At 42.5% G+C, this 25,774-nt stretch overlaps 1 protein-coding gene across 9 annotated transcripts in view; it reads left to right on the top strand.

Moving 5' to 3' along the window:
- The window catches only part of Ift81 (intraflagellar transport 81), an 84,729-nt gene that overhangs the window by 31,633 nt on the left and 27,322 nt on the right, over positions 1–25,774 (top strand). For all 9 annotated transcript variants that reach the window (XM_076559996.1, XM_076559997.1, XM_006970744.4 and 6 more), the window contains exons 9-11: positions 4,453–4,616; positions 5,859–5,954; positions 8,233–8,379. In XM_076559996.1, the coding sequence (XP_076416111.1) occupies positions 4,453–4,616; positions 5,859–5,954; positions 8,233–8,379 (407 nt within the window). The remainder of the gene's footprint in view (positions 1–4,452; positions 4,617–5,858; positions 5,955–8,232; positions 8,380–25,774) is intronic.

Genomic DNA, 25,774 nt, shown 5'->3' with positions numbered 1-25,774 from the left:
TACAGTACTATTTATAAGAAATATCTAAAATAAGAAAATTCATAGAGATAGAAATCAACTCAGTGGTTATCTAGGGCTGGGAAGAAACTGGTTAGGGAAATCCAAGTAAGTGCTTGCAGATGAGTTCAGAGACTTCTTTGGGAGCTGATAATAATGACCCAATGGACACCCGTTCATGTACTGAAACTATGCAGTTATACCTGTAAATGGTCGAACTTCGTGGCAGGTAAATGATAGCTCAATAAAACGATTAAAAGAGATAACACAGGGACTGGCGTCATAATGGCTCAGTAGTTCAAATGGCTTAGCACTTGTAGCTCTTGTAGAGGACCCAGGGTTGGTTCCCAGGACCACATGACAGCCTACAACCATCTGTAACTCTAGCTCCGGGGGATCTGACGTCCTTCCCTGACATCCATGGTCACTGCACACATGTGGTGCGCAGACATAGAATGCAGGCAAAACACCCAGACACGTAAAATAAACCCTTAGAAAAAAAAAAGAACTGAATACGAAACTCCTGTTTACAAGATGAGTAGCTGTACATCCGCCTCTCACTCGTCTCAGTCTGAATTCCAGATTAATCAGTGAGCGTGCATTTAGGTGCTGGTGTTCTTTAATTCTTCGTTTCCTAAATGTTACTGTTCCAGAGGCTAATTGTCAGCAGGAAGAGTTTTGCCTTCATGTGTAGGACATGTTCTTTGTATGCTTCTATTATAAAAGGAAGAGAATGTTCAAAAGTCTCCATTAAATTACAGCTATTTAACGATTAATATCGAAAAGTAATTTGTGTGTCAAAAATTACTAAATATTCTGCTTTAGTAGTTGGGAGGGTTGTGTCATAAAATTTTACCTGGAGAGCGCCAACACATGTCTACTCACCCCAGATAGGGAGCCCACAACAGACCAAAATAGGGATACGAAAGTCCAGCTTGGTGAGCCATGAGTTTTATGGGGGTTACTTAAAAGGAAGATGAGTGAGGGGTTACTTATAGGAACAGAAACGACTCAACGAGAGCTGTATCACCAAAGCCCACCCCAGCATGGGTGACAGCTCATAAAAACTGGGGACCTGGAGCGCACTGCACAGCCTACAGGCAGCTCAACAGGTTGGAGAGTGTCCTTTCCAAGTGTCTCTGGCCTAAACCTCTTCCAGGAAGCTAGGATACTTTCTCCTTCCAGGCAGCTGGTCTGTTTCAGTTGTCTTTACAGCTTGGCCAGTGTATTAGTTAGGGTTCTCTAGAGCAGTGGTTCTCAACCTTCCTAATGCTGCGACCCTTTAATACAGTTCCTCATGTTGTGGTGACCCCAACCATAAAATTATTTTGTTGCTCCTTCATAACTGTAATGTTGCTACTATTATAAATTGTAATATAAATATCTGATATGCAGGATATCTGATATGGGACTCCCCAAAAAGGGTTGCAACCCACAGGTTGAGAACCACTGCTCTAGAGTAATATAACTTATAGAATGAATGTGTGCGTGTGTGTGTATCTGTGTTTAGCAAAGAGATTTATTAGAATGACTTACAGGCTGCAGTCCAGCTGTAAATGGAAATTCCGAGAATCTGTTAGTTGCTCAGTTCACAAGGCTGATGTCTCAGCTGGTCTTCACTATGTGCTGGAATCCCAAAGAAGTAGGCGAAAGAATGGGCTTGCTATTGTTGTACTCAGAGTCCCCCAAAGACCACCAAGAAACCAAATTTGGTACAAAAGCAAGGAGTCTTTTTACTCTTATGAGTTAACTCGGGCTTCTCTGTCAGTCTGACGCAGCAGCAGAGCAGAAGAGACCCTGAGTAGCAACGGGGCAGGGTTTTTATAATGGTTAGGGCAGGGGATCTGGGAGAATTCCAACTCTGTAGTTACAAGCTTAGGATTGGTGTTTACTTCAGGTTAGAGACGCTTGGTTTGAACTGATTGGCGAGTTGCAGCTGCAAGGAAATATCCTCTAGCAGTTCATGTCGTCACATCTACATCATCAGCAGACCCTTTCCTCTGGTAGACATCCCATTTTTATCTGCAGGAAAGTGATTCCCACTGACAGCTATGGTATACAATCCATAACAGTAGAAAGCACCCCACAGGACATATCTGGTGCTTTGTTTATTATGCCCGTTGTGTTATATCATATCCTTTAGGTTATGGCAGGTAATGTCTGGAACTCATTTTTGTGTAGCTCCTAATTGTCTCGGGGCAAAGGGGCAGCACATCCTCTGGTGGGTTTTTAACAACAATTTGTCCAAGGGCCTGCTATCCCCTCTCCGACCCTTCTATAAGATGACTGCAACCCTAACCTCCTCTCGCTAGCACTGTGAGGGCAAGCAGGCAAAGAGCAAAGACCTCCTTCTTATACAGTCCTTATACAGGCTTCCAGCAGAATGAGTGGCCCAAATCAGAGGCGGGGTTTCCCAGCTCAAAAGATCTGGAATAAAGGCATGCCTTCCTACCTCAACGATCCAGATTAGATGTGGATCTTCCTACTTCAAATTAAACTAAAATCCCCAGCAGGTGTGCCCTCCATTTTTGGGTTCTAGTTAATTCCAGATGTAGTTAGGTTGGCAACCAAGATGACCCATCACAGCTAGTCAGAGAGTAACTCTCAGCAGCTTTATTGCTTGCTTTGGAAGGGTGAGGCCTCCCAAATCTGGTCAGTTTCAGGAACTTCCTGAAGCTATTTTGAGTTGTTTATCCTTCCTGCTTAAGGAGTCTTCCTGCAGGATGTAGTGCTTCAGTGTACAGTTTCTAGGAAACCGTTAAGCAACAGGAAATGGGAGTTGAGCTTTAGCTTGGATGAAAAAACAAAAAACAAAAAACAAAACCAAAAACCACAGTCTTTTCCATAGACAGGAAGGGAAAAATCAAGTCAGGAAAAATTGGCTGAAATAGAGATAAAAATAAAATATTATATGTAGAGCTGAAGAGATGGCTCAGAGGTTAAGAGCACTGGCTGCTCTTGCAGAGGTCCTGAGTTCAATTCCTAGCAACCACATGGCGGCTCACAACCATCTACAATGAGATCTGGTGCCCTCTTCTGGCTTGCTGGCATACATGCAGACAGAAACTATATACATAATAAATAAATAAATAGATTTAAAAAAATATTATATGTAATGCATACATTGTGTGAGTGTGCAGGAACTGGGGCCTAGGATTCCCTAGGATTCCCTAGGATTCATGCATGCTGGGCAGACACTCTGTCTTACTTTTGAGCTCTATTCCCAGACTGCTATCAGCCTTTGATCAAGATCGCAGACATGCCCCTACTCTGAACTTTTTTTGTGGCCTTTGTGATGTCTCCCTCAGGGCCCTTCCTCTTCTCCAAGCAATCATCGATCTACTTTTTGTCACTGTATGGTTAGTTTGTGTTTTCAAAACTTTTTAAAATAGAAAACTAATCCTTAAGACTTTTCCATTCAAATAATATTTTAGGCTTTGATTCCATGCACCTTTGCTTATAGGAAGTGTGAAGTACCTGGAGATGAGAAGGCTGGGTCCCCACAGAGCCAAAGCGTTAGTGAGAAAATGCTTGGGAATGAGTACCTAGTAGACTGTGATTCATTAAACCTTCCTTTCTCCAGGCCTCAAAAGGGGCGGGGATGGGGGACATTGAAAGAATGAATGGAAAACTTGCATGTTCTATTTGTATAAGAGAACTAAAAATAATTTTAAGGCTTTGAGCCATATTTATTATGCAATCTTTGTACATAGATTACTTAACCTGGAAACTCATGGTTTTTAAAAGTCAAGCCAGAGCCGGGCGGTGATGGTACACATCTTTAATCCCAGCACTCAGGAGGCAGAGACAGGCAGATCTTTGTGAGTTCGAGGCCAGCCTGGTCTATAGAGTGTGTTCCAAGGCAGGCAGGACTATATAGAGACACTGTCTCAAAAAACAAACAAACAGCAAAAAAAGAAAAAGAACAAAGAAAAGGAAGAAAGACTAAGGTGTCTTTTGTGTAGAAGAGGACCTGGGTAGATTTCATTTGGCTCACTGGCTTCTTAAATACTTAGAAGGCAGAGTAGAAAACTGAGAGATCTGATTCTGTAACGGTCACTTGTGCATAGTTTGTAATTAGGAATTAGGTTACAAAGTTAAAATGATCATAACATCACTTTTACTATAATTATCTAAATATTCTTCTATGTAAATTATGATTTCGACTCATACTGATGGACTAATTTAGACTCATCACTAATTTCCGTGATCTTTATGGTACTGTATAGATGCTCCTTTAACACACAGCGCCACTGCCCGTGCCTTACCTCTAAAGCAGAGTGCAGAGTATCATAGCACTTACGCTTTTGAACTAAACTTTCTTCTTCTTTTCTCCTTCTTCTTTCTCCTTCTCCCCCCCCCCCCCCCTTCTTTTTGGTTTTTCAAGACAGGGATTCTCTGTGTAGGTCTGGCTGGAACTAAACTTTCATATACTTGTTTTTTTTTTTTTAAAAGGTTTAATGAAGAGGCTAGAGGAGGAGATAAAATTTAATTCCTATATGGTCACTGAAAAATTCCCGAAAGAATTAGAAAGCAAGAAAAAGGAATTGCATTTTTTACAAAAAGTGGTTTCTGAGCCAGCTATGGGCCAATCTGACCTTCTCGAACTGGAGTCCAAAGTAAGTGACAATCACCTTCCAGTTCCCAGCTCTGTCTGTCCTGTGAAGAGTACTTGCACGGTTCCTACTCGTGACTCTAGAGCTAGCCTGGGCTAAGGGCTGACAGCTCTGCTGATGAGTTGTCCTTGTGAAAATTCTAGAATGTCGTGTTCTTACTTCAGAATAACCATAATAGAATTTCAGATTTTGGGTTAGTTTTAATAGGGAAGTTTTACATTTAAAGCTTTTCATGTGTGCTTTGACTAGACTTGATTTCAGTGCTTGCTGACTCTGGTAACGTATTACAACATTTTGTTCCCTATAAATAAAACACTGCTCAGTTGTACATTTTTAAAAGTTATGAAAATTGATTGAAAGGTTTTTATTTGCTGGTTCCTTAATTTATTTAATAGTCTTTATAATTAAATGTCTAATTCTAACCATATCGCTCTGTTAATTTACTTAGACAACATAGACGTCCAAGTCAGAGATGACTTGAATTTAAGGTCACAGGTTAAAGGAGAGCCTCGTCTTGGAAGGATGGATATACTGGGAGCCATGTTTTATTTTGTTTCCTTGTTGAGAGGCTGGTGTTAGTCAGTTTTATTACTTTAGAAAGGGTTACTGATCAGTGTAAATAATACCTATCAAAGGACCACAGACCCTTAGGATAGTAGGAGTTTTGGATGTTCCAGGTCAGCTTTCAGCTGGGTTCATGAACCCCCTGTACTCTGCCTCTGGGGAATGTCTGTCTGGATTTACATGGTGACTTAGTGACTTGTAAGTCAGAGCCGAGGTGTATGGGTAACTTCAGGTTTGTAGAATGCACCTTCCACATAACAATGTAAGAATAGTTCCTATAAATACTTCAGGGTCATGTAGGCACGTCGGATTCAATTTGTAGAAGTAATCAAATTGTACAAATATTGCTATTAAATTTAGTTGTTTCTAAAAGTGCTCATAAAAGTCCACTCCTACAGTAGTTGAAACTCGGCTCCTCTGGACTTCAGAAATGGTGAGAACTGTAAACTCCAGCTGAGTGTGGCCTGGGGTCACTACTGAGTTTACTAGTGTACATGATCACAGGGAAGGCTGTATGCTTGTCTGCTTGTTTGATTGGTTGGTCGGTGTTTTTGAGAGAATTCCACTGTATAGAGAATCTGACTTTGAACTATCTATCCTCCTGCCTCAGCCTCCCTAGTGCACTGCCACTCCTGGCTCTCACAGGGGGAGTTTTAACATGTCTCACTCTTATCCTCTTAGGTCAATGAAGTAAACACGGAGATCAACCAGTTGATTGAGAAGAAAATGATGAGAAATGAGCCAATTGAAGGCAAGCTCTCGCTGTATCGGCAGCAGGTAGGGCCTCTGTCTCGGCGCACTTACTTCAGTCTGTAGGTTGTGGGGAAGGCCGCGCTGTCTGTAAGGTGAGGAGGAAGTACAGAACAAAGGCTTTCTGTCATCGCTAACCTCCACGTGAGAACAGAAGTAACAGAGACTCCGGGAGGGCAGCAGTGTGCCGCTTCCTGTGAATATGCAATTCTGTCTTCTAAACGACACGCTTATGTGAGGTGGCGTGAGTCAAAACATACGGACACTCTCAGATTAAAGTATTGATTTGTTACCTGTAACTTTGCTGTCCATTTTTCAAGAGATGTAATTATATGTTATACAGCTTCCAACTTTCAAATTCTTCTGCTTCTTGTCTGTTGGAGTTAACTAATAGCTTCACCACTGTTGGACACAGGGAGATGCTGGGCACTTTGATCTGGAGGGATACTCGTGTTTCTCCGTTCTGTGAGATCGCGGCTTGGGCTGAAGTTTCTGTTTCTATTGCCTGCCTCCACCACAGATCCCAGAGTGCTACCTCCCTTCCTTGTCTTTGGACATGGAGTGCTTGCATGTGGGGAAACACTCCTTCATTGCCTCTCTTTTTAGTTATTTTTTTAATAAAAAAATAGATTTTTTAAAGGGTTTGTACTAGACAGTACCCTTCTGTCACGTTTGTTTTACCCTATGATATTTGTACTGTGCCACAATTGGCTGATATCCTCAGAAACATGAATATTGTGATTCAGCTAAGAAAATTCCCCAGGGCTGGGTATAATGGTATCGGCCCACACCTTTAATCCTAGCACTCAGAAGGCAATAGCAGGAGGATCTCTGTGAGTTCAAGGCCAGCCATAGTGAGCTTCAGGATAGCTAGGACTACATACAGAAACCCTGTTTCAATCAATCAATAAAAGAGAGGGAGGGAGAAAGGAAAAGAAAGAGAAAGAAGTAATTTTCCAGAGTTCTAGCTCACATAAATACTCATTTACCTTTAAGAGCAGCCATTTGGATTATGTAAACACATGCACAATTCTGATGATTCTGATGTTTAAACTTAAAAAATATATTGATTTATTATACATATAGTGTTCTGTCTATATGCATCAGAAAAGGGCATCAGATCTAGTTGCTGGGAATTGAACTCAGGACCTCTGGAAGAATAGCCAGTGCTCTTAACCTCTGCGCCACCTCTCCAGCCTCCTGGTGTTTAACTTTTAACCTACATCTTATTTATTAAAAGGCTGGAGAGGTGGCTCTGCAGCCAAGAGCAATTGCTGCTCTTGCCGAGGACCCCAGGTATGTTCCCAGCACCCAGGTCAGGCAGCTCACAGTCGCCTGTGACTTCAGCTCCAGGGGATTTAAATTGAACGCTTTCCGGTCTTCTGGTCTCCGTGGCCGTCTACATACACATGGCACTCGAGCACACATGCGCGCGCGCTCTCTCTCTCTCTCTCTCTCTCTCTCTCATGCATGCACAATACAAATAAAAATAAATAAATCTTGGGCTGGGAAGATGGCCCAGTGGTGAAGAGCACTTACTGCTCTCCTGGAAGACCTGAGTTCAGTTCCCAGCACCCACATAGCAACTGACAGCCTCCTGTAACTCCCATTTCAATGCCCTCTCTGACCTCCATGACCTTATGTACACATGTGGTGCCATGCACACACTGAGACAGACACACACATGCATGACAAATATTTTTTTAAATCTTTTTTATTTTTTTTCCAGAGCTGAGGACCAAACCCAGGGCCTTGTGCTTGCTAGGCAAGCGCTCTACCACTGAGCTAAATCCCCAACCCCTTAAATCTTTTTAATATGTATCATATGTAGTAGATATTTTGACTTTTTATTTTTAAAATATTGGTATTGACTTTAGTGAGCTGAACTGCCTCGTAGTTCTGAAAATAGATGTTCTTATTTTCTTCCAGTGAGTGGAAACCTACCATGTAGAGAAACAATAGATGGGGTCTTATTCTGGATACTTCCCTAGAAGGGGTTTTCATTGCCGTTCAGAGCTACTGAAGAAGGCTTGAATATTTTTACTGTTGCATATTTGGATTTTAGTGTTGTTTTTTTTTCCAGGCATTTGTATTTCAAAATGTTTTGAGTTTGACAATACACATTTTGCTCATGGTAAATACTAACTGATGAGAATGGACAGTAGAGCCAGCAGTGTTGGTCAGGAGCAGCAGAGCTGATACTGACAATTTAAATTGATGAAAATCCCAAGACTAGATCATTTCACAAGGTAACAGGAAACTGAATGTATTTCTTACTTTATTTTCATATTCAATACTCAAATAGGCATCCATCATTTCTCGTAAAAAAGAAGCCAAAGCCGAGGAACTTCAGGAGACCAAGGAGAAGTTAGCCAGCCTAGAGAGAGAAGTGTCGGTGAAGACCAACCAGACCCGGGAATTTGATGGCGCTGAGGTTCTGAAGGGAGACGAGGTCAGTTGAGACATCTCATGGATCAATGTTATGACAGTGAGGTTTTGTTTGAAATCACTAACGTGTTTAGTTTTCTTAAGTGTATGTTGATGAGAAGTTAATCTCATTTTGTAAAACTTACTGAAAGCTGAAGGATTAAATATTAAGCCTGGAAGGCAGAGGCAGGCAAATCTCTCTGAGTTCAGGCCCTGTCTCAAAAAACAAAAACAAACAAACAAACAAAATACATACATACATATATATATATATATATATATATATATATATATATATATATATAAAGTCTTTTTGAGGTAATATTGAAACATTCTGGATATAAGACGTGAAAGACTGATGTTTTGTGAGATAGTATTCTGGAGTTTCACTTAGCTTTTTAAGTTGTGTCGGTGTGTGTGTGTGTGTGTGTGTGTGTGTGTGTGTGTACATGTGAATGCAGTATAGGTGGTTGGGAACCACCTGATGGGTGCTGGAATTGAACTCAGGGCCTCTGGAAGAGCAATACATGCCCTGAGCCATCTCTCCAGCCCCAGTACTTTCACATTTTAGTGAAGTGGATTTACTTATATTGGATTTATTTAAGTATTCAATGATAAAAGAAAGCGAAACTAGTAGAATCAAATAGATGATAAAACTTGACCTTTGTTGATAAATGTATTTCCATAAGAAACTAAGAAAATAGCACTAAATTACTCTGTCAGTGGTATGTGTTTGACTAGCACCTGTCAAAATGACCTCAAATGACATGCTTACAAGTTTTTAAATGTGCATTTCTCTGTTCTTTAAGTTTTGAGCAATGCTCTAATGGTTGCATTTATTGCATCAGTCTCGTAAGTTAGCGGGACAAATAATACTGATTACTGATAGCTGAACTAGCAAAAGTTCCGTTCTTCATCATTTTTCCTCAAGTTAACTCAAGAGCCCCGAAGGGTCAAGGCAGACATCTTGGATAAAGGAGTGACGGAAGCCTGGAGTCCTGTCTCAGCCCAGTGCTTTCTTACTCCGCAGTCACGTGACAGGCCACAGCTGGATCCCCACACTGTGCCTGTGCTCCTCACTCTCTAACAGGCTGTTGCATTTATCTCAGCTCCTGCTCCTCAGCAGAGGCTGCTTGTGTCCAGACCTCATGTTGGACTTGGAGAAGTTCTTGAGTTCATACTGTGAAAAACTGGCTGTGTCCCCTCACTGTGCCAAACACTGGATTTTTCCCTGCTGCAGATGTTTCCTCCAGTGCTTCCGAGTGTAACCATCCATTGTGGCTGTTGGTCTGAAGGGAAAGTAGTGACTTTGAGAAGGCAACATTTGGTTGAAAAAATTCCCTTTGAGAGTTAGACGTGAGGCTTGAGCCTATCATCATGGCACTCACTGGGGGCCCCAGGCAGCAGGGATGATGGAACTCTTAGGCTAGCCTAGGCTACAGTATCTCAAAACAACAACCACCACAACAAAAAACCCTCAAAAACTAAATTTCTTTGGCTTTTAGCATCTACTTCCAGATGGTTATCAGACACAGCATATTTTAAATGGTACTTGGAAGCTGAGTGTGTGCTTCATGGCGTCTTTGATGTCCAAGAAACAAAAAGGTTAATTATGCAGCAATTTTGCTTACAGGGACCCATGCTGCTTTCTAGTGTTTTTTATCTAAGTGAAGGCCCAGTGACAGGAGAATCTAACTGCTGTGATCACAGTGCTGTGAATCATGCCTTGAATTCTCTCCATGCAAATGTGTAGGGAAAGAACCCAGTGATAAACTGTGATCCTTTCATTTTGAGACATCATGTTGTGTTGAGGTAGCTTATGGCAGATCAAGAATATTTTTAAGTGGAAAAGATAACTTTGGAAATGCTATGGTCAACTTAATTTTGCATTATGTCTGATCAAAACTAGAACAAATCAAGTAAATTATTTGGCAATTACCTAAAAGAACAGAAGGTATTGGGGAACATTATGCATAATTTTATAAAGAACAAATCTTGGTAGACCAATTTTATTTTCAACTTTGATAGAGTGATAGGCCATATGGGCAAAAAGAAGGAAGTTTGTTCTACTTAAAATTATGTAAGATAGCTGGCCTTCACTGAAGTTTCTTATTTGATATCAAGTGGTAGTCACCCCCCACAACACACCTCATATTTAAAAATTTATCTGTCAAAGCACTTGTGAGGAGGTGTTAAGAAATAGTAGTATGCCAGGCGTGGTTGTACATGTCTTTAATCCCAGCACTTGGGAGGTAGAGGCAAGTGGATCTCTGTGCATTTGAGGCCAGCCTAGTCTACAGATTGAGTTCCAGGACAGTCAGGGCTACACAGAGAAACCCTGTCTTTAAATAAAAAGAAGAAGGAGAAGAAGAAGAAGGAAAAAATGAAAAAGAAATAGTGGCACAAAGCTGGGTGGTGGCTGGATCATGTCTGTAATCATAGCACTCAGGAGTTTGAGGCAGGGGGATAGCCAAAAGTTTGAGGCCAGCCTCGGCTACATAGTGCCAGGCCAGCTGGGACTATATAGTCTCTGTCTTAGAGAGACAGAGAGAGAGATAGTGTTTGTAAAGAGTACCATGACTGAACCACATGCAGAGTGAAGAAGTGGGGCTGACGTTTTTGAGAGCTTCTCATGCAGAGCTTTGTGCTAGATGTTTTACACATAACTTGTTTTCTTATTATAAGAACATTGTTATCATTTTTACTGTACAGTTTCATGACACTCAGGGAAATGATAGCATTGCACAGCTAAGACTTGTGCAAAGTAGAATCTGTGTTTCTGTTTTCCTTGAATGGATTCATTGGCTCATCTGAGGAGTTTCTATCTGCAAAATTAAGATGATTATCTCTAGGGAAAGCACATTAAATAATTTATATCAAAGCTTCTGACAGCTCACAGGTGCAGTTACCACATAGCATGTGGAGTAGTCGTTCCGTGAGGTGCAGAAGCATTTGCTTATATTGTTCTATTATTAAATAAAACTCAGGAATCAGATATCAGGATAAAAACCTGATTGATCAGAGAAGCAGCCAGTGAGTTCCTCTTTCTCTCATTCCCTGATCCAAAAAGGCCCACAAATCTTTCTAAGCCCCTCCCTACTAATTCCTGTGTCTATTTGTATCCTGGGTCCTCTAACACATGTATGGATAATTTTGGTCAGCTAGTCACTAACTCTGCCCTCTGATTCAAAGTAAACTTTATTGTCTGTCTTGGAGTGTCAGTGTGAACAAGTGTCCCACAACATTTCCCCCTTTTTGTCTAAATAAAAAGGAAAGGTTTTAACTTTAACAAAGTAAAACTATATACAGTAAGAACAATTATCAAGTAAGAATTACATTCACAATGTCCAGTCCATTTGTATTTGGCAAATTTGGAGAAAATACTCCATTATCTATCCAATCTTAGTAAGTGCAAAGTTTTGTACCTAATTTACTTTCTATCATAACTTGTATTATCAACCTAGAAATATCTTTTTAGAAGACCTTAAATTTTCTTAGATTATGACTTAAGCATTTATGTCTCTCAACCTTGTACACTTTACATCATTCTTGTGAGTTTCTTTTCTAAATTTGGTAACAAGGAAAATTGTAACTATAACTATCTAGTCTTTAACCCATCAGACCAGAGAAGATATAATATTACCTGAGTAAACAGAAAGTACCAAGCAAACAGCTTCTCAAATTATAGAAATGACAGAGACATCTGGCTACCTGGAAAGTCATCCAAGGTTCCTCTGTAACATGGGGGCATCCATCTTCAGCCTACAGGCCTAGAATATTTGACAGACTTTTATTTGAAGCAGGAATTTTGAAAGACTGTCCTACCTTGTCTTGGCAAAGTTCGGCAGTTGCCTTCTTCTGTGTCACACTTGTCCAATTTGGACAGCAGACTGTCAGCAAGTCGAGGAAAAGGCAGTTTCTTGCCCAGTGGCTAACTTTTCCACAATGAAAGCAAACTCCATATGGGGGTTCTTCAATGCCTATCATCCCTTTTTGAAGTAAATTGGTGCTGCCAGGAACAGATGTGTCTCACTGTCATGAAAAGCCTTATGTTATTAAAACATCTCAAATGACATATTCTGTAGGTCTCTGAAGTGTTTGAAGACCACCTGTCTATCTAAAATATATCTGTTTGACTTTGAAAACATACATCACATGGGTACAAATTTGATTGATATAGATAACTAACTACTAACCTGCATTTCTTTATTATTCTAAATAGTTTGTAATAATAATTTCTAAGGACTAGAACTTTAAATTACTTTGTTAAATGAGCTGTATAGGTACAATACCTTAAACAAGATTACAAGTATATACAGTATAACAAAAACAACCTTAAGTTTGTATTAATTTACAAAAATTCATACCAATGTAAAACATGAGACTACTAGTTGTTTTTTTTGTTTTTTGTTTTAGTTTAAAAGTAAATTCAATAATCTATCCTTTTATCCTATCATTCCTATATCTGTCCTTTTGCTTTTCAGAATGAGATGCCTGAATTTAATCTCCTTTGCTTAGTTTCCTTCCTTCCTTCCTGACTATAACCAGTAACTTGCAAGCAACCACTGAATGACCAAAAACCACCTACCCCACCTCTTTGGAATGTGGGTGTCATGGTTGTTTTTTGTTTGTTTGTTTTGTTTTGTTTTGTTTTGTTTTTTCAAGACAGGGTTTCTCTGTGTAGCTTTGGAGCCTGTCCTGGATCTCACTGTGTGGACTAGGCTAGCCTCGAACTCACAAGAGATCCACCTGGCTCTGCCTCCCGAGTGCTGGGATTAAAGGCATACACCACCACTGCCTGGCGGGTGTCATGTTCTTAAAATTACTTTCTGTTGCCTGGGGGTGATGGCATCTTTAGGGGACCCTGAAAATTTTGAGATAATGATCAAGTCCTGGAAGAACTAGCTGTTGTCCAGTCCCAGTGTGATGGGAATGTGCCGGGCTCATCTGAAGTCCTGACTGGAGTAGTCTATGAGGCTGGACCATCTTATCTAACCACTTTGAAGCTGTCCTGAGCAGTTTTTAGTCCAAAGCTGACCTTTGGGTCATGTTTGTCAGCTTAGTGACATTACCATCATGCAGGTGGATTTATTTTTATTTATTTATTTTTGAGGTTTTTTTGAGACAGGGTTTCTCTGTGTAGTTTTGGTGCCTATCCTAGATCTCACTCTGTAGACAGGCTGGCCTCAAACTCACAGAGATCTGCCTTGCTCTGCCTCCTGAGTGCTGGGATTATAGGCATGTGCCACTGCAGCCCAGCCCAAGTGGATTTATTGTTGGAGGGCCCCACGTCATCTTTAGGTCACTGCCTGGAATGGTCACAGTTCACTGCAGAAAACTTAAACATTTAAAATGTCATATGCAGCAGTTCATCAAGAGGTTAAAGGACCACAATTTGTTAAGTACATCTAGGGTACACAAACTTAGTTACTAGTTACCTGCTTCAGACTCAAGCCTGAAATCATGTACAGGAAGCTAAATGAAGCCTATTTCTAGAATTAGTTAGTACTCTGTATGACCATTAATATTACAACAGAAAGTTTATATATTTTGAGATGATATTAAAACTTTTCTTAAGTTTTAAAGAGTCAAAATAGAACCAAGAATTGAGATTAGTGGTAATAAAATAGTCCCTTAATCTTGGCTTTTCTTCTGTCCCATATCAGGTGGCTCTTCTGACATGAGACAGATTTTAGATTTCTCTTGTAACAAGTATGCTTGGGTTTAGAGAAGGAGAGAGCCACTCTCCAGCTCCAAAGCCAGCTTTAATTTTTAATTGAACTTGGACTGCAAAAAGACAATTAGCATTTTATGTCTGTAGAGAACAGCAGAAACAAACATTTGGGAAGACTTATGAAATTTTATTCTGCTGTATCAGGGCAAACAAATGTCCCGCAACACAGTGCCACTACTCATGGCATGTGGAATAGTCATTCCGTGGGGTGCCACTACTCATAGCATGTGGCGTAGTCATTCCGTGGGGTGCCACTACTCATAGCATGTGGAGCAGTCATTCCATGGGGTACCACTACTCATAGCATGTGGAATAGTCATTCCGTGGGGTACCACTACACATAGCATGTGGAGTAGTCATTCCGTGGGGTACCACTACATGTGGGAGGAACATACCGTGTGCTGGAGGAGTTAAGAACACAGAGTCTGGGATTCGGTCATTTGAGTGCCACTCATCAACGGCCTTGGGCAAATGTCCGCATCTCTTCACACTGAGCTGTAGAATGTACAGGGTGTACAGAATGTACAGGATGTGTAGAATGATGAGAGCAGTGACTAACAGTCCTTAGCGTCTGAGGACTGACTGCATGAGCACCTGCAGAGTTCCCAGAACCCCAGTGGCCGCATGACAGGCTCTAGTGTGGTGGCTCCTGACGCTCTCAGGTTTTTGTTGTCACTCGGGTGGAGAATTTGAAAGCTAGAACTGTACTTTACAGCTTAAACTTTGAAACCTGTGTTACTCAGACTGGAGCTATTAGAAATAAATATGAAATATTTTCTACTTCTAAATAACCTAGATTCGGATGAAGTAAGGAAGTGCTGGGAAGAATTATTTAGTTCACTGAGCAGTTAGCATGTGCTGTCTTTTTTTTTTTTTTTTAATTTTATTTTTTGCCGAATGTCATTTATTGAAGGAGGGAGGAGGTCTTAAATACAGGCTTACAGCACAATGGGAGAACCTCAGAGGGCAGAAGTTCACTACCGATGTTTTACAATCTTGTATCTAAGCTGTTAACGCCCATTATGCAGGATACACAGACAAGGAACTTCCCTTAAGCATTCAGGAGGGTGGAACCCGGCAGGGAATTAGCATAGGGAGGATATCAAGGTCAAGGTCAGCAAGCAAGGCAACAGTTACCCAAAATGGGAGGCCAGGGACCTACAGGTCCCCCTTTTACTAGAAAATGAGCTTTTGACTTTGGTTGCATGGGATGTCAGCAGGTCACCTTACCCATCATGGAGACGCCTGCCCAGGCCACACAGGCGCTCTGTCTTAAGTTGGTGAGCGCCCCCCAGGCATTACCCATCTCATTATCATACAGGCTCAATCGTGTGTGAGCTGCAGAGTTAACTGCTGCCAAAGATCTCAAAGTGGCGCTGGGCTTGCAATCTGTGTGTTCGACACAGAAAAGACCAACAGAAGTCCTAAACCACCCACAGCCAGTAGGCTAAAGGCAACTGAGCCATTCCCTTCCTTAATGAGCCTTTCTGCAAATTGGAGTCCTTGTAAGATGGTATCCCAAAAGCAAATGGAACTTGAGTTTATAAATTTATAATTTTCAAAGCCAATCGAGATGTATATAACTACTGAATTAAATTTATCATGCCCAATAGAATGAAAGATTAACTAACTGTGGTAGCTACTTTTGCTGCTAGGGTCTCCACTGTGCTAGCTGTAGTAAGCAATTATGAAATGATAATCCCAGAAACAGTAGCAGCAGTTGCCGCCACTGCTATAACAGCAACAATGGCAGCAGCGATGTCAAATTCTCTTCTGGAGCGTATGGGCATCCACTGGCATTGATACAACTCCAGGAACACGAACCGCCAAGACCCATTTTTCTTGATCCCAGCATGACTTTAGCTGGTAGCTCTGCAAAAGAACAACTAAGAACCATAAAGAAGAAATAGGCAGCTCACAAGGAACATAGCTAATGGTCTCATAATGGCTACGTTCAGGCTCATAAATTTTAAGGTATCTTCAAAGGGAGCTAAATGAATTTTAGGAGGCCAATAAATGTTGCACAGAGTGTGCCCAGTCTTTAAAAACGTAGTTTTTGGTAATGGTTGTCCACAGTAGGAATGTATTGTAATGGTTAACACAGTTAGAATAAGAGACATGTAGAAGATCAGTGAAGCACCTATGAGCATGGATGTGATGGTACCACGCCCAGCTAAAACTTTTTATGTGTATGGGTATTTTGTCTACATGTACATCTGTGTGCCATGTGCATGCCTGGTGTCTGTGGAGACCAGAGGGAGGAGTTGGAGCCCCTGGAGTTACAGAGACTTGTTAGCCACCATGTGAGTGCTGGGAATTGAATCCAGGTCATCCGGAAGAATGGCCAGTGCTCTTAACTATAGAGCTGAGACATCTCTGAAGCCCCCTGAAAAGATTCTTGTAGCATGAAAATTGGACTGTTTACTGTTGGACTGTTGGCTATCCCCAGTCCAACCCTTCCAGAGAGAACAACTGACAAGAGGTCCTTAGATCATTGTAGGTCTGTCTCTAAAGACGGAAACAGAAACAGTGCTGTTCTGTGAGTCTGAGAAATCTGAGAAGCATCATACCTTGTTTATTGTGCACTTGCTTCTGGAAACATGTCTTGCAGATGTTTCCAAGTCAGTACAGAAGAGAGGCCAAAGAATGTCCCAGAACACCTGTGTGCAGATTCTAAAAATAATAATTGCATGTGTTTGTGACACATTGTAATGGAGCTGTGTTTGTTCTAACAATGGAAACAGTTTGATCTATTAATTCTTTGAAATTAAAAGTTCCTTTATGGTGTTACCTTTTGTTTTTTCTCCAATGTTTTATAATTTAGATTCTATTCACATTTTCTTTTGTTACTTTTAAGGGTTTTTCATGGCTTAGGGTTTCTGGGGTGTGTGTACAGTCTTTCTTCAAGCTCAAAATTGTTGTCAGTGTTTTTCACCTCCAGCAGAGCAGTGGCTGGAGGCTGAAGAAGTGTCTCAGCAGACAGTAGGGGCATGCTCTCCTCCCCTCCTCTGCCTTCAGCTGTCCCGGTTCTGGGTTCATCTGAATGGTATATCGGGCCTTCATGTAATGAGAATAAAATCCCACTGTTAAAAAAGATTTGAAAATCAGTGAGTTAAATCAGTGAGTTAAATAATCAATGAGTTAGAAATCATTGAGTTAAATATGTGCCTCAAGGAACATATGAGGATTTCCCAATGTGACTTTGCTAAATTTTATCACTTATAAGAGAAACCACATTTTAATTTGTAAGTTAGTTTGTTATTAGATTCTAGTTCAAATCTTCATATGGAGGGCTGGAGAGATGGCTCAGTGATTAAGAGCACTGGCCGCTCTTGCAGAGGTCCCAGGTTCAGTTCCCAGCACCCACATGGAGATGCTTTATCTCCAGGGGATCCAACACCTTCTTCTGGTCTCCATGAACACCACACACATGTGGTGCATAGACACATTCAGGCAGACACTCCACACATGAAATAAAAATAAAGTTTAAATCTAAAAGAACAGTTTACATTCTCATATGGTTGTACCTTAGGACTAGGTTTAAAGTCCAAAGTGCGGCCGGGCGGTGGTGGCGCACGCCTTTAATCCCAGCACTCGGGAGGCAGAGCCAGGCGGATCTCTGTGAGTTCGAGGCCAGCCTGGGCTACCAAGTGAGCTCCAGGAAAGGCGCAAAGCTACACAGAGAAACCCTGTCTCGAAAAACCAAAAAAATAAAAAAATAAAAAAATAAAAAAATAAAGTCCAAAGTGCTACCATTATTCCAAGTTCAGACAGCTTCAGATACTGGAACAAGATCTTAAGATTACATGATCTTCCCTTTTTTTTTTTTTTTTTTTTTTTTTTTTTTTGAGGGGGTGGGGGTGGGGGCGGTGGTTTGAGACAGGGTTTCTCTATAGCTTTGGAGCCTGTCCTGGACCTCGCTCTGTAGACCAGGCTGGCCTCGAACTCACAGAGATCCTCCTGTCTCTGCCTCCCGATTTCTGGGATTAAAGGCGTGCGCCACCACTACCACCTGGCACAATTTTTTTTTTAACATAGAATATCTCTTTGTGGGTGGAGCCTGAGCAGCAGCACAGCACGCTGCAGTAGTCAGAAGTCAGGTCTGTGACCGGCGTCATCACAGACAGGCTGCAGTAGTCAGAAGACAGGTCTGTGACCAGCGTCATTGCCGATAGGGTGCTGCTTGCTGTCAGTGTTCTTTTCTAGAAGCAGCTTAAGTAGAACGTCTTCTGGGATGCCCTCCCTAATACTGTCTCCTGTTTAACTCTGTCACTGTGGTTCTCCAGGACATGTTCCGACAGCGCTTTTTCTTGATGTTACAACATGCAGCACTCTTGAGGTCACTTGTTCAATTTCTGCCTTCCTAAGAAACCAGTACTAGCCAAAGATATGTCTTAGGTACCAGACCACCCTCCCTCCCTCCTTCTTACCTCTCTCTCTCTCCCTCCCTCCCTTCCTTTCCTTTCTATCTACATGGTCTCAACTATGATCCTACCTGGCCTGGAACTCAATATGTAGGCCAAAGTGGTCTCAAACTCACAGAGATCTGTCTGTCTGGTCAAAGTTGGTTTTTTTTGTTTGTTTGTTTTTAAATTGGGATATTCATATTAAATGTCTTGGCACTATTTTGCAAGCTTCAGTTAATGAGAAAACTAGTCATATGTAACTCTTCACCCTGACCTCGGCTGTTTACTTCCTCACATAATTTTATGTGCCTGATCAGAAACTGAAATTTGCTATTTCATGTGGTAGCCTGTAGCCAAGTCTTTTTCTATGATTTCTGCCATTTCTTAGTCAACAACCTACACTTCTAGACTGTGTTCCCTGGGTTTTCATTCAGAGTGATGTACGTCTTTTGGGTCTGAATTTTTTCAGAGCCACTAACGAACCTCTGGCTCCAGTTCCTGTGGTCCATGGGTGGAGAGGTCACCACTGGTTTGCAGCCGGTTGCCCTTTCTCCCTTCACCATCACAGGAAGCTTAGCAGCTTGGAAAATGTGCTTAGTCAAATACTATTATAAGTGGCTTTAGACACAGCCAAGCATCGCATTCTGCAGCTACCACCAGAAATCCTAGAGCTGAATAGGGAAGATTATGAAATCTCTTTAACGACTTCAAAGGGAAGCGGCGCGGAGATAAGGGAATCCTGGCAAGAGCGGCCGCAGCTGTCAGTTCCCGGAGACTCAGGAACCACATTTTGACACTTGTAGTTGAATCATCCACCGTTTCAAGGGAGCCTAGGCAAACCTGAGGTATTTTTAGAACCTTTCAAATCACATTGTGCTCTTTATCATGGCAGGGCCTGCAGCTCCTAAAATTTCCCAAGAGCTAGAACAAAACAGGACCAAATAAATTTGGCTCAGCTTACAGTAATAGAAATAGTATATGATGCATGCAATTTTAGATGTAAAACTCTTCATCTTTTTTCCTGGCGCATTAAAACCACTGGGACAGCAGCTGAAGCATTCATTAGAACAGTGACAGCTGTGAGGTGGTCTGATCCCTAATAGACTCCCAGAGACTTGGGAGGGCGTGATCAACCCTCTTACAGGTGGTCCTGGGCCAGCATGTCACTTAAGGCTGATTGCTACAGCATATATCCCATTGTTCATTATAGACTGCAAAGACAATGCGGTTAACTAGTCACTACCATATGCACAGAATCACGTTGTTCATGCTTGGCTGCTGAGCCTTTCTCATTTACAGTTAAAAATGTAATACTAACAGGTTGGGAAAGGTTGGGATCGAATTTGTGTACATGTTTATGTCACACTAGTTCTGCTGAGTGTTGTGAACAGGCAGCCATGGTAGCAGAAAACAAAGGTTGCTTGGAAACATTTTCTTTTTGCTTAGAACGGGTAGCCGCTCTGAGAGCACACTTCCGAGCCTGTGGGTGATCTGCAGAAGGAGACAGCCTGAATTCAGACAGAACAGCAGACGCTGACCAGTGGGGGATGCTGCCTCTGGACGCAGCCATGCTACTTGTAGATGGTGGCGTCTTATCTCCTTACTCCTTCGCTCCCTCAAGCCTGTAGAGTCCTATAGAATATAAATAAATAAAGAAGTCATACGTGTCAGTTGGCAAGGCAATTGACAAAGATATGATTTAATTAAGACATGGAAAATGGCATGGATGTCGCACTAATAGGATTTGAGAACAAAAAGTACTCATTCTGGTCCAGTTGTTCTAAAAAGAAATTGGAAAGTTTGGTGGAATTAGGAATTTCTCTTTTAAAGTAAGCATAGCTAGCTCTTTATTGTCTTGAGCAGCAGAAAGTACTTCTTGTAAAACTCTTCCAGCTAATTACTTAGAAAATAATTTTCATGCCACATCTTGAAGCAGAAAGTTTTCAGCAGGGGCAGATTCATGTTTTCATGTAAGTGTGCAGAGTGAGGTTGAGAATCCGGTAACTCTCTTGTCGTTCCTAATAAGCTTGGAAGGTGTCAGGGAAATAGGCTAGCCCAGACGCGGATCATTCCTGTAAAAGGTTAGAAACACAGTGAGTAGATAAAAGAGAAAGAACATTTGTCACGTTCCATTTTAATCACAAAGGAGCTGAGTCTGTAATGTTGGTCCTAAAGGCAGAGCTAACACTGTAAATCATTAATCCATTACCCACACCCAATGCATGCAGATAGATGAGAGCTCCAAATAATAGAGTGCTCACTTAGCACCTACTGGCCTAACCCATAAAGCATTATTCCTGCTGATCTAGGCCTGGAGAATGAGGGCCGATCTTTCAGAAATGACAGTGTTGGATTCCTTATGGAGAGGGGTACATATGATTACTGCAGCTGCTCTAATGCATTTTTCCACCCAGTAGCAAGCTTTGTATTTTACTTTAATGATGGCACATTTGTTTGAGTGACCATCACCGTGCATAAAGAGAAGCTTTTATCTTAATCTTGCAAAGATTTGTTGCTTATATCCTTTGCCTTAAAACCTCCCTTTAAAATGACTACTTGTTTTTTCAAACTCCTGTTGACTGGAGAAACGACTCATCAGTTAAGAGCATCTCCTGCTCTTTGAGAGGACCAGAATTCCCAGAGTCCACATCAGGCAGCTCACAACCGCCCATAACTCCAGCCTCAAGGAACCCGATGCTCTCTTCTGGCCTCTGGGCACCAGCACACATAATCATAATCATAATAATAAAGTAAATATTTTTTTTAAAGCCTGGAGCTGGAGAGCTGGCTCTAAGGTTAAGCACACTTGCTGTTCTTACAAAAGACCCAGGTTCAGTTCCCAGCATCCACATAGTGGTTCAAAACTATAACTCCAGTTCTCGGGGATCTGCCTCCTTCTGCTGACCTCCTCAGGCACAGGCACACCTTTAAAAGTATTTTTGTGGCTGAGAAAGTGACTCAATCAGTAGTGCTTGCTGCTTAAACGTAAGGGCCCGAATCAGTGTGATATAACCACACACATGTGCAAGTTCACACACATGAACACACACAACACTTCATCTTTTAAAATATTTTTAAATTGTTCCTTTTGAAGTCACTCTTTTAATTTTAAATTTAAATTTACATTTTTTCCTCTTTTGTAGCTCTTTTTTTTATTTAAATTTTTTTTTCATTTTACATACTAACTCCTGTTCTCCCTCTCTCCCTTTCTCCCACTACCCCCCAATTCTACCCCCTCCTCATAGGGGGTAAGGCTTCCCTTGGGTAGTCAACACAGGCTGGCATAAATTTACATTTTTATTTATTTACATGTATGTATATTTGTGTGCCACGGTGCACTATTGGAGGTCGGGGATAGCACGAGGGAGCTGGTTCTCTCCATTCACTCTTGGGTCCCAGGGTTCGAAGTCAGGTTGTCAGGAATGGCTGCACGTGCCTCTACCCACTGAGAAGTCTCACTAGCACAGAACTGATTTCTTTTAATGAAAGATTTATCTATCTATGTATTATGTGTCCAAGTGCAAGTATGCACGTGCCTAGCACACATGTGCAAGTTACAGGACAACTTTTGGGAGTTGGTTTTCTCTTGCCTTGTCCTTACATAAGGGTCTCTTGTCTTTTTTTTTTTTTTTTTTTTTTTGGTTTTTCGAGACAGGGTTTCTCTGTGTAAGCTTTGCGCCTTTCCTGGAACTCTCTTTGGAGACCAGGCTGGCCTCGAACTCACAGAGATCCTCCTGCCTCTGCCTCCCGAGTGCTGGAATTAAAGGCGTGCGCCATCACCACCTGGCTGGGTCTCTTGTCTTTGTACTGCATACACCAGTGTAGCTTAGGGTCTTCCTGCTGATTCTCCTCTGTCTCCCATCACTTTGCAGGAATGCTAGGATTACAGATGTGCACGGACACATCTGGCTTTCTGCATGGGTCCTTGGGACTGAACTCAGGTCATCGGGCTTGCCCAGCAAGGACTTCCACCTGCTAAGCTGTCCCCCACCCGCTCAAAATTATTCTTGTAAATAGCTAGTTCAATTTTTAAAGATTATTTATTTTATTTAATGTATATAAGTGTTTTGCCTACTTATGTGTATGTGGAGCACATATATATATATACACATATATGCCTGATGCCCTCAGAAGTCAGAAGAGAGCCACAGATCTCTTAGAACCAGATCTGTAGATGGTTGTGAACCACCACATGACTGCTAGGAACCCGGATCCTCTGTAAGAACAGCAAGCGTTCTTTCTTCACTTCTGAGCTGTCTCTCCAGCCCCTCCCTGAAACGTTTTTAAAAACTTTCACAAGCAAAGAACACTCAAGGTTTTTGGGGGCGCTGTTTTGTTCCTGTTGTCTTTGTTTTAGTGACTATAGACAGAACCGTGGTGGTCAGCCCACCCTCACCCACTTTCCAGCCCAGAAGTGGGAGGGGTCATGGTCCAGCAAGCAGGAGGAGAGAGCAGTTTAGAACCCGTCAACAGACCTGAGGGAGGAAGGCAGACCCAGGTGCACAGATTATATACAGGGACTGGAGCTCGGACCAGGGTGCCAGGCCAGACAGGGTATGGGGTCTCACTCGTTTTCTAGCCAGCCATCCTCATAGAAGAATCTATTAATGACTTCCTTCATGGCTGAGTTGGAGATGAGCTATTCCTGGGTCAGAGGGCCCCAGGTCTCGGGTGGCTCACACCTACAATTGCTCCTCAGCATCCTTCGCCATCATAGTGATGCCGATGGGTGTGTTGCGGGCTTCCCACATCAGTTCAGAGCTGGTCTTGCCACACCAGTGTTCAGGGATCTCTTCCTTGTTTCCCTTCTTGTCCCCCCGAGAGAAGAGCTCGTCTCTGTCTGCCATGTATTTGTTGTACTCCATGTCGGCCTGCTGGGCCTGAATGTGGCCGTCACTCTCGCCTCCCTCCCTCGTGGTTCCGAGGATGTATCAGTGCCCTCTCGGGCTCAGCAGCACCGAGCCTGGGGAGATGGGAGTGCAGCTCACTCTCCTGGTGGATGTGCCTTGCCTCAGTCCTGTTCTGATGCTGCTGATGATGCCAAGGGGCTAAGGGATGTCATCTGCAAGCTGAGCCGCTGCCCCTTGGCCGAGGTGTAGGCTCGCTGCCGACTGGCAGTGGCCTCACCCTCACTCGGCACATCCGGCTAGCACTGCCCCAGGAAGAAGTGTGCCTTCACAGACTGCCAGGCACGCTCCAGGGCGCACTGGCAGTCGGCACGTGCCTGTTACGGCTGTTACTTAATCTTCAGGTAGTAGAGGGCCCAGTTGCTAGGGTACACAACCGCTTGGGTGTTGCAGGCAGTGCTGCAGCCACAGCATGCCCCTGCCTCTGGGTACCTTCAGTGCCCAGCTTGGCACCTCTATCCTTTTCCTCCTGGCCCAGTTCCCACAGCCTGAAGAAGCAATTCTTATAGAAAGCAAACACCTTAAGATAATGTTGGGTGTATTCAATAGTAAAAGTTATAACGAAGGTGAGAAATAACATACAGGAATCATAGGGTTCCTAGTTTAAAGAAATCATTCAGATAAAACAGTCTCGCTCAGCCCTGTCTGTCACTAGTTCCTCCTGAATTATTTGCAGAGGTGGATTATGGGAAGCAGAGTGTACCGGGCTTTGGTTCTCAGTTGCAGCTGCCAGTTTAAAAGTTTCTGACTAGAAATATAAAACGAGATATGCTGGGGCTGGAGAGTTGGCCCTGTGGTTAAGAGCACCTGTTCTTCCAGAGGATGTGGGTTCGATTCCCAGCACCCACTTAGCAGCCATAATTCCTGTTCCCAGGGGACCAGGTCCCTCTTCTGGCCCACAGACAGTACGCATATATACGTGCAACAAACCAGTCATGCAAATAAAATTTAAAAAATTTTTTTTATTTTTCAAGACAGGGTTTCTCTGTGTAGCCCTGGCTGTCCTAGAACTCGTTTTATAGACCAGCGTGGCCTCAAACTCACAGAGATCTGCCTGCCTCTGCCTCCCAAGTGCTGATATTAAAGGCATGTGCTACCACTACCTGGCACCAATACAATTTTTAAAAAGGATTTTTTAGCTCCTCAATTCTACCCATCATTTCCCATCCTTGGAATTCAGCCTACTGGTCTCACTTGCATAAATACTCCAAGCACCTCCTACTGCTCCACCTCTACACAGTTCCCTGCTCCTCTGTTTCCCTTTGGTCTCTGGGCCCTCTGGCCATGCCACTTTGCTGCTGAGTCATCGTCACTGGCCATCCCTCCAGGGACCACTGTCGTTCCTCTGAACCAGGAACGGGAGGTAGTTCTTCCTCTGACCTTCTCACGAGTACATAGTTTATAGATGCTTCCTGTGTGAGCATACCATTGCTATGGGGGCTAACAGAGTATATGCTTGCTTTTTCTTGTGTTCTAGAATGTGTGGTATACCACACTGCTGATTTTCATTTCTAGTATGGTAACTATGGATAGATAAGATTGTAAGCCGGGCAGTGGCGGCTCACGCCTTTAATCCCAGCACTCGGGAGGCAGAGGCAGGCAGATCTCTGTGAGTTTGAGGCCAGCCTGGTCTACAGAATGAGATCCAGGAAAGGCACAAAGCTACACAGAGAAGCCCTGTCTTGAAAAACCAAAAAAAAAAAAAAAAAAGATTGTAAGACGAATTGCTATATGGTCTTATTAATGAAAACCTGGAGCTGGATATTGGGGTTAAAACTGAGAGATCAGAGGAATAGGACAAGCCACAGCCAACCTTACCTGGCCAACTCCTCAGTCTCCAAAGAGAGCTACTTCCTGTATACCAATGCCTATATGCCTTCTTGCCTGCCATCTCACTTCTTCTCTCCACCCAGCTACATCACTTCCTTTTCCTGCCCAGCTCTGTCACTTCCTGTCCGTCTGTACAGACCTCCAGATCTTTATGGTTAACTAGTGTTGGAATTCAAAGCGTGTGCCACCATGCCTGGCTCTGTTCCCAGTGTAGCCTTGAACACACAGAGATCTGGATGGATCTCTGCCTCCCAAATGCTAGAATTAAAGGCATGTGCTATCATTGCCTGACTTCTATGTGTATTATAGTGGCTGGCTTTTTCCTCTGATCCTCAGATAAGCATTATTAGGGGGCACAATACATTGGGGGGACACAATTTATCACCACATAAGAGCTACATAAAATCTTGAGATCTTTGATAATTTTAAGAGGGTTGCTGGGCATGATGGTACACTTCTGTAATCTCAGTTCTTGGAAGGAGTTAAGAGGATGATGAGTTCAAGACCAGCCTGGGCAAAATAAAAAAGATTACATAAAGGGTA

Source organism: Peromyscus maniculatus, chromosome 23 (assembly GCF_049852395.1).
Source record: "Peromyscus maniculatus bairdii isolate BWxNUB_F1_BW_parent chromosome 23, HU_Pman_BW_mat_3.1, whole genome shotgun sequence".
In the NCBI taxonomy this organism is placed as follows: domain Eukaryota; kingdom Metazoa; phylum Chordata; class Mammalia; order Rodentia; family Cricetidae; genus Peromyscus; species Peromyscus maniculatus.
The sequence above is the reverse complement of the archived record's forward strand: the minus strand, read 5'-3'. Positions and strand labels throughout refer to the sequence as shown.